Here is a 14,289-nt window from a genome sequence, read left to right as displayed (position 1 = left end):
CCAAACTGTTGACTCTCCTCACTTCCACAACTTTGGCTTTAAAGGGGGCTGACTCTGACTTTTATGTCTTTGACTGTGGGGGACATTCATTCTAGTGGAGAAATGATGACATCTACTGCCAAGACTTTCAATCCTCCTGTCCATCCTTAATAGAGCTCCACAGTGGAGGTGTCAATACCCATAAAACCTAAAGGTCAAACAGGGAAATTGGTTCCAATCGCTTTTACACCATTTTTCCCATAGGGAATTTTAGAAACACTTAAAATAGGGGCTGTGTTTTGTGTAGGCTCACCATGGTATGACGTTTTGACAACCATGTAAATCTCTCTCAGACAAGGTGACTTCTAAAATCCCCTATGGGAGAAATGATTGGAACCATTTCCTTGTTTGACCGCTAGGTTTTATGGGTATTATGACTCATACTGTGGTACTCTATGAAAATACAAGGGCAATTGCCTCTTATTGTTGACCCATTTGTGAGTGATATGTGCTGATAAAAAAAAAACATTGAAGCTCTATTTTCTTATTTTTTATCCTTGTCTGTTTTCAACCTGTCTGATGCCATTATCTGGCTGTGGATAGAACATGGCTTTCTTGATACTGTTTTTAATGATGTAATGTAAGCATACCTTCTCTTTTCAACTGTTTGTTTTTAGTTTAATTATATGTTGCTTAATTAAATACCAGGGTCCAATGGGAAAGTGTTTCATTGTCTCTTACCTCCATAGCGAGCAATATGCAGCCTTGTGTACCCTAGTTAGTACACAATAATGCATCATCACAAACATTTGATTGAAATAAATGTACACAGCCGGCTACTGTTGCGCATCTTTGTCTATAGAAAACAGTCTTCCATTGCAATAAGGCAGTTCACAATTTCCCTAGTTTTCTACAAGGTCATCCAGGCAAGGAGTACAACCATAAGAGCATTAGGTAAACACCAATTATTGATTAAAAAAAAAAAGTTTATAAAGACAAATTCCCTCTCTTGACATAAATATTTGATCCCCTTGTGGAAGGAAGGGAACAGAGCGGTCAAAACCTTTTGCCGATTTCTCTCAACGTCAGCTTCCGTAGTTTCTTGTTTGGTTGCCAAGGAAATGAGGATCATGGTGGCTTCAGCATTTTCATCTGATTGAATCCAAGCGGTAGCTGTGTTTTTGACATTATTGTTTTTGTTTTACTGACTATGTTTTGTATAAAGTGATGTATTAAAACGTTAATCAAATGTTCTAGTTTGCTAACTAACTAACAACCATATTTCAGGCCAGCTATGTTGACAAATGTATCATTTGAACCTACGACTACGAGGCTAGCTAGCTAACGTTAGCCAGATAGCTAACTAGCTAGCTAATCCCAGCTAGCCACTGACACTGTAAACAGATGTTCAATTCAGCGTTATTACGTGCTCTACCTGCAGGCAGAGGAGCTGCACATATACCGGTAATGGCAGAGCTGCACATTGTCGGTCAGATCGTTGGGGCAAGCGGCTTCCCTCAGAGCAGTCTCTTCTGCAAGTGGGGAATTCATACAGGTGTCTTTTGTTGTATTCAGATTATTTTATTGAGCATTTTACTTCACCTCATCCGTTGTGATTGTGGATTCTCTGTTTCCAACCACACGTCTATTTCGCTATGTAAGGGGGTGCATGGCGACTTCTCTCGGGCTTGAAGGAGGGGCAGACCCAAGTGGATTTGCCTCAGACAGGGGACATGGCATACTGGAGTCATCCCATTGATCTGCACTACACCACTAAAGGACTGCAAGGTAGTTAGCTACCTTCCTGACAATTTATAAGTAGCAGTTCATCACAGACGTCAATTAAAAGCTACATAACTTACATACCTACATCTACCAAGCCTAGCTTTCAGGTTAAAAATAACAGGGTAAGACTGGAACATTTTCAAAGACTCCAGCCACCCAAGCAATAGACTGTTCACTCTGCTCCTGCACGCCAAGCAGTACCGGAGCGCCAAGTCTGGGACCAAAAGGCACCTGAACAGCTTCTACCCCCAATTCATAAAACTGCTGAACAGTTGATCAAATGGCTACCCGGACTATTTGCATTGACCTTTTTTTGCACTGACTCTTTTACACTGACTCTATGCGTGGACACTCACTGGACTCTACCCGCACACATACACTGACACCCCAACACATGCACACACACACGTTACACACACACACATGTTACACATGCATATAGATGCCTCACACACACACTTTCACACTCCACATACACTGCTGCTCTGTTTATTTTCTATCCTGATTGCCTTGTCACTTTTACCCCTACCTACATGTATATATTACCTCAACTACCTCGTACCCCTGCACATTGACTCAGAACTGGTACTTGTATGTAGCCTCGCTGTTGTTATTTATTATGATTGTGTTACTATTTTCTATTTTTATTTGCTAATTTTCTTATTTTATAACTGCATTGTTGGGCTCATATGTAAGCATTTTACAGTAACGTCTACACCTGTTGTATTTGGCACGTGACAAATAAAATGTTACTATATTTGACTTCTCTTCCCCATTAGGCTGGCCCAAGCTTCATCTGCAGGTTTGGCACCAGGATGCATTTGGGCGCTGTCAGCTGTATGGGTATGGATATTGCCATGTGCCCTCCAGCCCAGGGCACCACCATGTACGCTGTGTGACCTGGAGACCACTGGGATCCTGGCAAGAGCAGATAGCTCAAACCTTTGTGGGTGGAGGTCCCCTGCTGCGCTCCCCAGACATCATATACAGTGGGGCGGACAGATATAGGCTGCACACAGTGGCTATGGGCACTGTAGAGCTGGAGCTAAGCATCATCATGCGACACTTTGACAGATATGGTGTAGAGAGCTGAAATGTTGAGAGATTGGACAGAGCAAAGGGTGAATGGAGAGAGGCCTGAATGGAGCACTGTATTGTTAGTGGGTGTGGATTTTGGCCATATCTGCAACGGGTACATAAGACTGAGCAAGTCAGATTAGATATTTTGCCTTGTGAGATGTGTTGATGTTGCATACATTCACTATAGATACAAAAGTATGTGGACACCAATTCAAATTAGTGGATTCGGCTATTTCAGCCACACCCCTTGCTGTCAGGTGTATAAAATCAAGCACACTGCTATGCAATCTCCATAGGAAAATATTGGCAGTAGAATGGCCTTACTGAAGAGTTCAGTCACTTTCAACATGGCACAGTCTTAGGATGCCATATTTCCAACAAGTCAGTTTATCAAATTTCGGCCCTGCTAGAGCTGACCCGGTCAACTGTAAGTGGTGTTATTGTGAAGTGGAAACGTCTAGGAGCAATAAATGCTCAGCCGTGAAGTGGTAGGCACACAAGCTCACAGAACGGGGCCGCCGAGTGCTGAAGCGTGTACCGTGTAAAAATCATCTGTCCTCGGTTGCGACACTCAATACCAAGTTCCAAACTGCCTCTGGAAGCAACGTCAGCACAAAAACTGTTTGTCAGGAGCTTCATGAAATGGGTTTCCATGGCCAAGCAGCCGCACACAAGCCTAAGATCACCATGTGCAATGCCAAGCGTTGGCTGGAGTGGTGTAAAGCTCGCTGCAGTTGGACTCTGGAGCAGTGGAAACATGTTCTCTGGAGTGATGGATCACGCTTCACATTCTGGCAGTCCAACAAACAAATCTGGGTTTGTCGGATGCTAGAAGAACGCTTCCTGCCCTAATGCATAGTGCTAACTCTAAAGTTTGGTGGAGGAGGAATAATGGTCTGGGGCTGTTTTTCATGGGCTAGGCCCCTTTTTTCCAGTGAAGGGAAAACTTAAAGCTACAGCATACAATGACATTCTAGATGATTCTGTGCTTCCAACTTTGTGGTAGGCCTTTTCCTGTTTCAGCATGACAATGCACAAAGCAAGGTCCATACAGAAATGGTTTGCTGAGATCGGTGTGGAAGAACTTGACTGGCCTGCACAGAGCCCTGACCTCAGCCCCATTGAACACTTTTGGAATGAAATGGAGCACCGACTGCGAGCCAAGCCTAATCGCCCATCATCAGTGCCTGACCTTACTAAAGCTCTTGTGGCTGAATGGAAGCAAGTCCCTGCAGCAATGTTCCAACATGTAGTGGAAAGCCTTCCCAGAAGAGTGGAGGCTGATATGGCAGCAAAGGGGGGACCAACCTCATATTAATGGCCATGATTTTGGAATGAGATGTTCGAGCAGGTGTCCACATAATTTTGGCCATGTATGTGTATAATGAGAAGACCCCAACATGCAAATGTGTGTCTTTCCCCTATTTCTCCACAAGGGGGGGGTGAGCCTTTCAACACAATCTGCCTTCCTGATTTAAAATTTTTGATATTATTTTAAACATTTTATATAACAGGTATTTAAAAATGCAAACCAGATTTTATACTGTACTTAATTTGAGTTTTCTATTTTCCTATGAACTTTTTTTTTATATAGTAAAATTATGTAAATAAATCATTACCTGCATGCCTGTGATATATAACCTAACCTGCATCATTTTTCTTTACAAATATTCCCTCAAAGTTTGCAAGTTTCATATCTAATGACACAATTAATTCACTCATCAATAATTTTATTTTTCGTAATAATATGCAGTTGTTAAAGTTTGATAGTAGATTGTAGTAAACACAGGGTGGAGACAAAATACACTGAATATAACAAAGCATTAGGAACACCTTCCTAATATTGAGTTGCAAAAAAGCCTCAATTCGTCGGGGCATGGACTCTACAAGGTGTCGAAAGCGTTCCACAGGGATGCTGGCCCATGTTGACTCCATTTCAGCTTTTATTTCTTTCATCACATTCCCAGTGGGTCAGAAGTTTACATACACTCAATTAGTATTTGGTAGCATTGCCTTTAAATTGTTAAACTTGGGTCTAACGTTTCGGGTAGCCTTCCACAAGATTCCCAAAATAAGTTGGGTGAATTTTGGCCCATTCCTCCTGACAGAGCTGATGTGACTGAGTCAAGTTTGTAGGCCTCCTTGCTCGCACAGGCTTTTTCAGTTCTGCCCACAAATGTTCTATAGGATTGAGGTCAGGGCTTTGTGATGGCCACTCCAATACCTTGACTTTGTTGTCCTTAAGCCATTTTGCCACAACTTTGGAGGTATGCTTGGGGTCATTGTCCATTTGGAAGACCCATTTGCAACCAACTTCCTGACTGATGTCTTGAGATGTTGCTTCAATATATCCACATCATTTTGCTTCCTCATGATGACATCTGTTTTGTGAAGTGCACCAGTCCCTCCTGTAGCAAAGAACCCCCACAACATGATGCTGCCTCCCCCGCGTTTTACGGTTGGGATGGTGTTCTTCGGCTTGCAAGCCTCCCCCTTTTTCCTCCAAACATAATGGTGGTCATTATGGCCAAACAGTTTGAATTTTTGTTTCATCAGACCAGAGGACATTTCTCCAAAAGGTACGTTCTTTGTCCCCATGTGCAGTTGCAAACCGTAGTCTGGCTTTTTTATGGTTTCTTCCTTGCTGAGCGGCCTTTCAGGTTATGTCGATGTAGAACTCGTTTTACTGTGGATATAGATACTTTTGTACCCATTTCCTCCAGCATCTTCACAAGGTCCTTTGCTGTTGTTCTGGGATTGATTTGCACTTTTCGCACCAAAGTACGTTCATCTCTAGGAGACATAACACATCTCCTCCCTGAGCAGTATGATGGCTGCATGGTTCCATGGTGTTTATACTTGCGTACTATTGTTTGTACAGATGAACGCGGTACCTTCAGGCGTTTGGAAATTGCTCCCAAGGATGAACCAGACTTGTGGAGGTCTACAATATTTTTTCTGGGTTCTTGGCTGATTCCTTTTGATTTTCTCATGATGTCAAGCAAAGAGGCACGGAGTTTGACGGTAGGCCTTGAAATACATCCACAGGTATACCTCCAATTGACTCAAATTATGTCAATTAGCCTGTCAGAAGCTTCAAAAGCCATGACATAATTTTCTGGAATTTTCCAAGCTGTTTAAAGGATGTCAACTTAGTGTATGTAAACTTCTGACCCACTGGAATTGTGATACAGTGAATTATAAGAAAAATTACTACTTTGTGTCATGCACAAAGTAGATGTCCTAACCGACTTGCCAAAACTATAGTTTGTTAACAAGAAATTTGTGGAGTGTTTGAAAAACAATTTTTTTAATGACTCCAACCTAAGTGTATGTAAACTTCCGACTTCAACTGTATATGAACTATAAAGATATTGTAGCCATGCCAGTCTTTTTAGATGATACTATGGATGATGCTACGTTTTTAGCACTTGCAGGTGGATTGAATTTAGCAAATCAACCAGTTATTTTAAGTTCTTCCATGTGTTGTCTTCCAGCAAAGCTAACAGAACAAGCAGCCCTGTGCTTTGAAATGGCAGAAGTTTCACAATGCTGCTCACTTCCTGGACTTAGTGTCATACATTTTTAGTGCAAGAGAGGAACTGGAGAAAAATATCCGTGGCTGAGGATGACTAGTAAAACAAACCGCACAATGAATGCATGAACAGTAGGGTCTAACAGGAAATATTGTGTCCAGAGTTTTTATTTTAGTCTGAAACGTTTTAACTAACTGGATCTGAATATAGTAAGACTAGAGAAGGAGCTGTAACTACGTGTGGGCGAGTTTGTTGTTGCTGTTAGGATGTCTCTGCTCTTTCATTTGTTGTGGTGGTCTCTGGCAAGGTTGGGATTGGAAAGTGCGTCTACTGGTCTAGTGAGTGACAGCATCAGTCTTGGAGAATTTGAATTGAAGCTAGGCAGTAGTTTTTTGACTCCTAACATTTCTTATGCTTAATGCAATATGCTGTGTGCATGTGTTTATGAATAACTTAAAGACCACTTCTCAATATTGTGATTTTTCTACACTAATGAAATGGCCCTTTCTTCAGTAATGTTGTAAGAAGACTGTCACATTTGCAAAAAAAAAAAGTGCTTAGGAATGGATTTGAACTAATTTAAAGTTTATAGAGGGTGGGGAAGAAAGTTGAGACAACTTGACAATTTTCATTGAGATTTCCCTTTTATAGTTCATGACTTTCCAAATCTCACAGTTTACACAGGGCCACCTGTTTCCAGAGCTTGTTTGTTATATTAACGTGTGTGTGTGTATTTGGGTCCCAGGGACAGGTAGTAATGTGGTGATGTGCTGTAGATCATTCATTCCTTGAGTTGAGACTGCCTCTAGGGAGCACTGAGAGTATGCGAGGCACTGTACCAGTGAGACAGTGACTCAGTCTAGGCTGAGCTCTTGTGGTGCTTCTCCGTGGTCTGACCTCGGTTCCACAGCGTGCGCCAGTCACAGAGGAGCTCAACTTGAGATCCTGAAGAGCCTCCTGTGTTTCAGTGAGTATTGTGACAGCAGCAGGAGTAGTGCATTGAAATCAGCTCCCGCAAAGGGACTCGGCGAGCTCAAACAGGACGGTAAAATCCACACAATAGTCATCTCTGAAAGCCTGCTGTCTTTAGACGTCGTTCCTCTTTTGAAGTGGGCCATGAGGGCAGAATGTTTGACGCTGGTTGCCTTATTGGCGCTGGAATATGTGTGTCGGAATGAAGCCATGTCCACCTGTAAGTCACTGGACTTGGAGCTGGTGAAGAGGAAACGTATTGAGGCCATCCGTGGACAGATACTGAGCAAGCTGCGGCTGCCCAAGGAGCCAGAGATTGACCAGGAGGGAGACTCTGAGGAGGTCCCAACCTCCCTGATGTCCATCTACAACATCACAGTGGAGCTGAGTGAGGAGCAGGTGCAGACGTACATACCGCCCACTCGGGATGCAGAAGAGGAGGCATACTTTGCAAAGGAGGTCCACAAGTTCAACATGAAACAAAGTGAGTACACTCAGTGCACTAGCTTTACAAGGATAACGACGCCGAGCCTTTTTCTAAAATGTTTTATGAGATTAGTGGACACATTGGAAGGGATCTTGGGATCTCAACCAAGGGGTTGCAAGATCGAATCCTCGAGCTGACAAGGTAAAAATCTGTCGTTCTGCCCCTGAACAAGGCAGTTAACCCATTGTTCCTAGGCCGTCATTGAAAATAAGAATTTGTTCTTTATATGATTTGCCTAGTTAAATAAAGGTGAAATAAAAAATGCCTCCATACAGAATCTTTCCAGATCCTTGATACCCTCATCTGAGCTTATGGACTGCCCTCTTCAATTCAAACCACAGGTTTTCAAGTCCGGAGACTGAGATGGCCATTGCAAAAATGTTGGTTTTGTGGTCAATTAACCATTTATTTGTGGATTTTTTTATGTGTGCTTAGGTTATTGTCTTGCTGGAAGATCCAATTGTGGCCAAGTGACATCCTCTTGGCAGAGGCAACCAGGTTTTGGCTAAAATGTCCTGGTACTTTGTAAAGTTCCTGATGCTGTTGACCTTAACAAAGGCCCCAGGACTAGTGGAAACAAAATGGCCCCATAACACCATGCCATTGCAAGTAACAAAATATATTTTGGTACTTGTAACAAAGTATATTTCTCTGTGCAATTGTATTAGTATAATATCATTTCCAAATGTTTTGAGCATGGTATGTAGCTTGGTATTTGTGTGACTTGTAGTATTTTTTTGCTAATCTTTATCAAGGGGGGCAATAATTCTGAACCTACCAGTATATCCGTGCATGCTGCTGCTTACACAGATAATAAGGCCTGGGTAATTCCAGTCCTCGGGGGGCCTCATTGGTGTTACACTTCTTCTCCAAACACACCTGATTTTATACTAATTGCATTTTTAACTGAAGATCATGATTAGTTGATTATTGGAGTCAGGTGTGTTAGCTGGGACTGGGGCAAAAACTGTGACACCAATCAGGCCCCCGAGGACTGGCGTTGCCCAGGTCTGCGAGTAGCTTGTCAAGTTAAAGTGGATGTTTCCCTAGCCTTACTTTAGTCAGGTATAGGCGTGTTAAATGCTTGATGTGTGTAGGGGGCTCTTCAAAGCTTGATTTTTAAGGTATAAATCTTTAATCAAGGCTGGCTGTTGTGTACAGTTATTTTAAAGGTTTCGTCTTAGGGCATACCATTGGAGAGGCGTGCAAGATATTTGCAGACCTATGCCTATTTGGCAACCCTTTTCCCACGTCGGAGAGTATATCCGTGGTCGGTTCTGATAAGGAAATTGTCGTTTGCATCGCTGTGTAGTGCCCAGGAATGAATTAAGTCCAATTGTCAGATGCTACCACCCCCCTCGAAATAAAAACCAAACATGTTTAGTTCTACTTCCCGTCTGCGGCAGCAAGTTACCCAATTGCGGGTCGGATGATCTATTCTAGACAAACATGTGAAACACCAGTGTGTTTGCTAAGTTAGACACAACATGGATTCCATGTTTGGTTTTGATTTAGAGGGGTGGGGACATTTTAACAATTGGATGTCATTTTTTCCTGGGCAAAGCTTAGGAACGATTTCCTTATCAGAACCGTCAACCGACCACTGATGTACTCTCCGATGTGGGAAAAGTGTAGCCAAACAGAGTCAGCAATCTCGCAAGGTGGCTCAATGTTATACAGCTAGACCAGAGTAATGTTAGACCATATTGTCACTTAGAATGTGGAGGGTGAGACCGATGGATGGGGCAAGGGAGGTTTCCTCGGACTGATTCCTGTGTGCTTATCTGAACAGCTGGCAGGAAGGAACACTTCAGGATACATTCTGTTAAATGACTCAAGTCGTGCCCTCGCAAATAAAATGGCTTCTATCCCTGTAAACCATGAAGCATCCCTCAACCTTTTCACCACACTGGATTGTGTGACGTAGGATGATGCAGAGAGGGTTAGCAGACATGCAAACGATTAAGCTAATCAAGGCTATTTCAACCATGTCATATGTTGTGAATATGATGCATTTGAAATAGGCTGTAGTTTCTGACTGAGCAAATTTAGAAACTGCAGTTGGTGGAACATTTTTAGGATGTAAATGTGTATAATTATGTCCTTTAGATAAGGTTGTTGACTGGAAATGGGTGTTTCTTCCATTGGTTTACTGAACTGACTGCAATGGCCCTGTCTGCTGTGTTTAAAACCACGGCCTGCCTCAACCTTTTACCTCTCCCTACCAGATGTTTCCTTCCCTTTGCTGGGTCCTTCCCCTTTTCTGTCTAAAGACAGTATAAATCTCTGCAGTGTAAACTTGTTGTCCAGGCAGTCACTGAGCCGGTTAGGTTTGCCCTAGAAGCTCTCATGATCGTGACCTCTGAATAGCTCCCTTTTTCATTTAGTGTAATGCTATGTGGTGATGCATCATGGTTTGCTCTCGAGAACCCAAGGTGGCATTCTGCTCAGAGTTCTCAGGCGTAAGTATCGCCCAGAGGCTGGGACCATGTGAACTACAATCCCCACACTCTGCTTTAATGTTTATAAACGTTAATAATCCTCACTTGCAATAAGGTTTTGGAAACATAAAGCCCTCTCTTTTCACATCACATAAAAAATAACTTCACAAATGCAAATTATACACTTACAATTATACACTGTTTTAACACAGTTGCAGCCAACAATATTTTTCAATTGAGAACTTGTTCTCAACTAGCCTACCTGGTTAAATAAAGGTGAAATAAAATGAAAACACTTTTTTGGCTTCCTTATTCCGTTACACGCAGGTGTTTGAAGCACTCTAGATAGCCAATTAGCACAGGTGGTCGCCTCTGTCTTCTGTAAGCAAACGCTGTAACATGGAAATATGGCTGGGGTTCCCCCTCCCCCACCCCGGCAGAAGATACCTTTGTGAATAGATGCTAGAGTTAGCTAGAGGCTACAGCGTGGTGTGATCTGGCCCCCAGAGCAGGCTCACTTCCTCAGCGGCCTTTCCAATGTGTAATTATTGTTATAGACTCACAGGGGTAATTTTGGCTCCAGCGGAGAGTATTTGAGGCAAAGCCAAACCTGAAACTGCTTTCGCCTCTCCCTGAGAGTGTCTTTTTATATAACAGAATCTATCCACAATAGTTTTATTACCGGTACAAATGCTTTCTCTATGGCCTCCTCTCTTACACCGACTGGTCCTGTAGTAGAAATAATTATCAATCACTGATGGACTCTCTTTCTTCCCCAGGTGAGAACACCAGTAAGTACCAAATGCTCTTCAACATGTCTGAGATGCGGTCTGTATTGGGGACAGATCGACTGCTCTCTCAAGCTGAGCTCCGTCTCCTCATCAAAAATCGTGGCATGCACGACAGCAGTGAGCAGAGGCTGGAACTCTACAGGGGCACTGGAGATAAGGCACGTTACATGAAGTCCCATTTTGTCTCAAAGGAATGGGCCAATCGCTGGGTCTCCTTTGATGTTACACAGACTCTGAGGGAGTGGCTGAAAGGGGCTGGTAAGTTACAATTTCCTTTAGGGTTGTAGTCATAATTGCATAACACAAACAGTCTGTTGAATCACTGACAATCATATCCTGTTACAAATCTGTGTTTGATTTAAGTGGCACTACAAAGAAGGCCTATGGCAAAGCATGTGTAAGAACTTTCCAATAGACTTTTACACCTAAAACAGCAGACCTATTCCTTCAGGTTTATAAAAAAAAAAAAAGTTGATACACAATTTATATTTGGATTTTTACAACATTTTCCAGGAGAGGAGCAAGGATTCCAATTGAAGTTGCCTTGTGAATGTGGGAAAGCAATGGAAGAATTCCTCTTTGAAATATCAGGTATTTGCAGTCTACTAGCTATATTCACTATATTGAAATCAACTCAAGCCACACTTTTTCTGACAAAGCTCCACTGTAAATCTCTTTACTGACAAATGTGTCAATGTTTTAGGGATGAACAAGCCAAGGGGAGATAAAGAAACTCTCTTCATGAACATGCCAAAGCCTCACATTTTACTGATGTCACTTCCTGTGGAACGCCACAGCCAGCTTAGCTCTCGGAAGAAACGACAAAGCACTACTGAAGAGATCTGCTCAGAGTGAGACTATTCTTTATTCCACCTGCCCAAGAAAACATGTTAAAACTATAAATTAATGTCTCTTAAATGTGTGTTAATTAAGCAATAAGGCACAAGGGGGGTGTAGTATATGGCCTATATACCACGGCTAATGGTTGTTCTTAAGCACGACGCAACGCGGAGTGCCTGGATACAGGCCTTAGTATATTGGCTATGCACCACAAACCCCCGTGGTGCCTTATTGCTATTATAAACTGGTTACCAACGTAATTAGAGCAGTAAAAATAAATGTATTGTCATACCCATGGTATATGGTCTGACATAGCACGGCTGTCAGCCAATCAGCATTCAGGGCTCGAACCACCCAGTTTATAATCTCTTTTAGCTGATGGATATACTGTAGGCCTACATAGACGCCTTGTTAATGCCCTGTTTTTAAGAGATGAGGTGTATAACTCACAGGTGTGTGTGTGTGTACCCCCAGCAAATCGGAGAGTTGCTGTGTGCGAAAGCTTTACATTGACTTCCGTAAGGACCTGGGCTGGAAATGGATCCATGAACCCACTGGCTACTTTGCTAACTACTGCATTGGCCCATGCACCTATATATGGAACACAGAGAACAAGTACTCCCAGGTAATGCTACCAATCATATACCTGTAAGCCTCCCTATTGTTTACTGTCTCTAAAGGATCTGTACAGTAATGCCACTATATAGCCACGGGGTGAGATTGAGACTATATTCAGAACAAGATGGTCTGTAACTGTTCCATGAGATATCTAGTAACCTTTTGTTTACTTAACCACAGGTACTGGCTCTGTATAAGCACCACAATCCTGGAGCCTCTGCCCAACCTTGCTGTGTTCCACAGGTCTTGGAGCCCCTACCCATTCTCTACTATGTGGGTAGACAACACAAGGTCTGTGAATACTGTATTGTTAACTCATAACATCCTCACTGAATTGAAATGATAGTCAACGAAACTGCTGGGTTAAAATGTTTCTGAACAATGTCTATCCACTGAAGGTACTCTTCCTTTTTTTCTTCTTTTCTTGCACAGGTGGAGCAGTTGTCCAATATGATTGTTAAGTCCTGCAAGTGTAGCTAGAATTACATATATATCCATTTTCTTATTCATCGTATTTCCTTGTACTCATGGAGTCCTAGCGAAAATCTGGATGTAGTCCAGACATCATTTCCGAATGTTAATAATATTATTTGACATATTTCCCAGCCGAGGATTTCCCTATTCAATGATTAGTGGATGTTTTTTTATTTACATTTTTTATTTACATAGTGGTTTATGGAGTTTTTTAATAGTTATTTAGATTTGCCAATGTCCTGGGTGTGTCAATAGACTCGTCTTATTGTCATTGTGTTTCAGTATTTACAGTGTATTCAAAGTATTCAGACCCCTTCTCTTTTTCCACATGTTGTTACGTTACAGCCTTATTCTGAAATGGATTAAATAAAATAAAAATCCTCATCAATCTACACCTGTAAAAAAGGTTGTCCCCCTCCTCTCCTCTCTACCTAACTTCCCCTTCACAGTCCCTTCAGTTTCCCTTAAGTCCCTTTACTTTGGCTGCTCAGCCTACCTAAGTTATTCATCCCTCACCCAACATAGCCCTGCCATTCCCAAACAAACAGAGTGCTTGGAAAGGGGCATCTGGACACTGCACCCACCCGCTCAGGTCAGAGCATTATTGCTGTCTGAATGGAGAAGACTCTGATGTGTCTGAGGACTTTTTTATTGTCGACAGTAACATGAAAGTCTGACTGTTGTGTGTGCGCGTCGAAAATAACCACAACAATAAGAATCCAAATAATTTGGATTACCAAAAATATCATAGTCAATGGAAACGTGTGTGTGTGTGTGTGTGTGTGTGTGTGTGTGTGTGTGTGTGTGTGTGTGTGTGTGTGTGTGTGTGTGTGTGTGTGTGTGTGTGTGTGTGTGTGTGTGTGTGTGTGTGTGTGTGTGTGTGTGTGTGTGTGTGTGTGTGTGTGTGTGTGTGTGTGTGTGTGTGTGTGTGTGTGTGTGTTGACTATCAAGAGTACAGTGATGGGCCTCAACATCATGTTCTAACCGGACAGCACTATAGTGGGCAGAACCAAACCAATCAGTTCTAAGTATATAGCAGGTGAGGGCATTCACAGCCGACCGCTTAGACGGGTGAGGGCATACCAGCCAACCGTTTTTATGTGGTCCTTCTAGCCGGATTTAGTGACCAACTGTATTTTTACATGGTCCGTCATTTGTCCAGATTAGTTTTTACAATACCACAATGACAAAGCGAAAACCTGTGATTGTGTCGAGGCACAGATCTGGGGAAGGGTACCAAAACATTTCTGCAGCATTGAAGATCCCCAAGAACACAGTGGCCTCCA

At 42.5% G+C, this 14,289-nt stretch overlaps 2 protein-coding genes across 3 annotated transcripts; both read left to right on the top strand.

The window, feature by feature from the left end:
• The first annotated feature begins 915 nt into the window (after positions 1–915).
• LOC112228144 (B9 domain-containing protein 2) lies at positions 916–3,133 on the top strand. 2 transcript variants are annotated; one of them, XM_024393266.2, is made up of 4 exons: positions 917–1,148; positions 1,421–1,534; positions 1,642–1,767; positions 2,544–3,133. In XM_024393266.2, exons 2-4 carry the CDS (start codon positions 1,447–1,449, stop codon positions 2,855–2,857), a joined length of 528 nt encoding a protein of 175 aa, XP_024249034.1. In that variant the 5' UTR covers positions 917–1,148; positions 1,421–1,446; the 3' UTR covers positions 2,858–3,133. The 2 variants fall into 2 exon arrangements, with proteins under 2 accessions (XP_024249033.1, XP_024249034.1); XM_024393265.2 differs by having other exon boundaries at positions 916–1,534.
• Positions 3,134–6,455: 3,322 nt separating this feature from the next.
• LOC112228884 (transforming growth factor beta-1 proprotein) lies at positions 6,456–14,289 on the top strand. The gene is made up of 8 exons (XM_024394617.2): positions 6,456–6,718; positions 7,126–7,836; positions 11,060–11,329; positions 11,585–11,662; positions 11,775–11,922; positions 12,386–12,536; positions 12,710–12,820; positions 12,962–14,289. Exons 2-8 carry the CDS (start codon positions 7,497–7,499, stop codon positions 13,007–13,009), a joined length of 1,146 nt encoding a protein of 381 aa, XP_024250385.1. The 5' UTR covers positions 6,456–6,718; positions 7,126–7,496; the 3' UTR covers positions 13,010–14,289.

The sequence above is a fragment of the Oncorhynchus tshawytscha genome, linkage group LG30 (genome assembly GCF_018296145.1).
Source record: "Oncorhynchus tshawytscha isolate Ot180627B linkage group LG30, Otsh_v2.0, whole genome shotgun sequence".
Lineage (NCBI taxonomy): Eukaryota > Metazoa > Chordata > Actinopteri > Salmoniformes > Salmonidae > Oncorhynchus > Oncorhynchus tshawytscha.
This window is presented reverse-complemented; position numbering and strand designations above follow the sequence as displayed.

What these genes read in the sequence shown, in the direction of transcription:
- LOC112228884 (XM_024394617.2), top strand. Translation starts at nt 7,497, where the DNA reads ATGAGGGCAGAATGTTTGACGCTGGTTGCCTTATTGGCGCTGGAATAT. An exon ending in CAAGTTCAACATGAAACAAA is followed by an intron (nt 7,837 to 11,059) that starts GTGAGTACACTC and finishes TTTCTTCCCCAG; the next exon opens with GTGAGAACACCAGTAAGTAC. An exon ending in ACTGAAGAGATCTGCTCAGA is followed by an intron (nt 11,923 to 12,385) that starts GTGAGACTATTC and finishes GTGTACCCCCAG; the next exon opens with CAAATCGGAGAGTTGCTGTG.
- LOC112228144 (XM_024393265.2), top strand. Translation starts at nt 1,384, where the DNA reads ATGTTCAATTCAGCGTTATTACGTGCTCTACCTGCAGGCAGAGGAGCT. An exon ending in CAAGTGGGGAATTCATACAG is followed by an intron (nt 1,535 to 1,641) that starts GTGTCTTTTGTT and finishes TCGCTATGTAAG; the next exon opens with GGGGTGCATGGCGACTTCTC. An exon ending in CACCACTAAAGGACTGCAAG is followed by an intron (nt 1,768 to 2,543) that starts GTAGTTAGCTAC and finishes CTTCCCCATTAG; the next exon opens with GCTGGCCCAAGCTTCATCTG.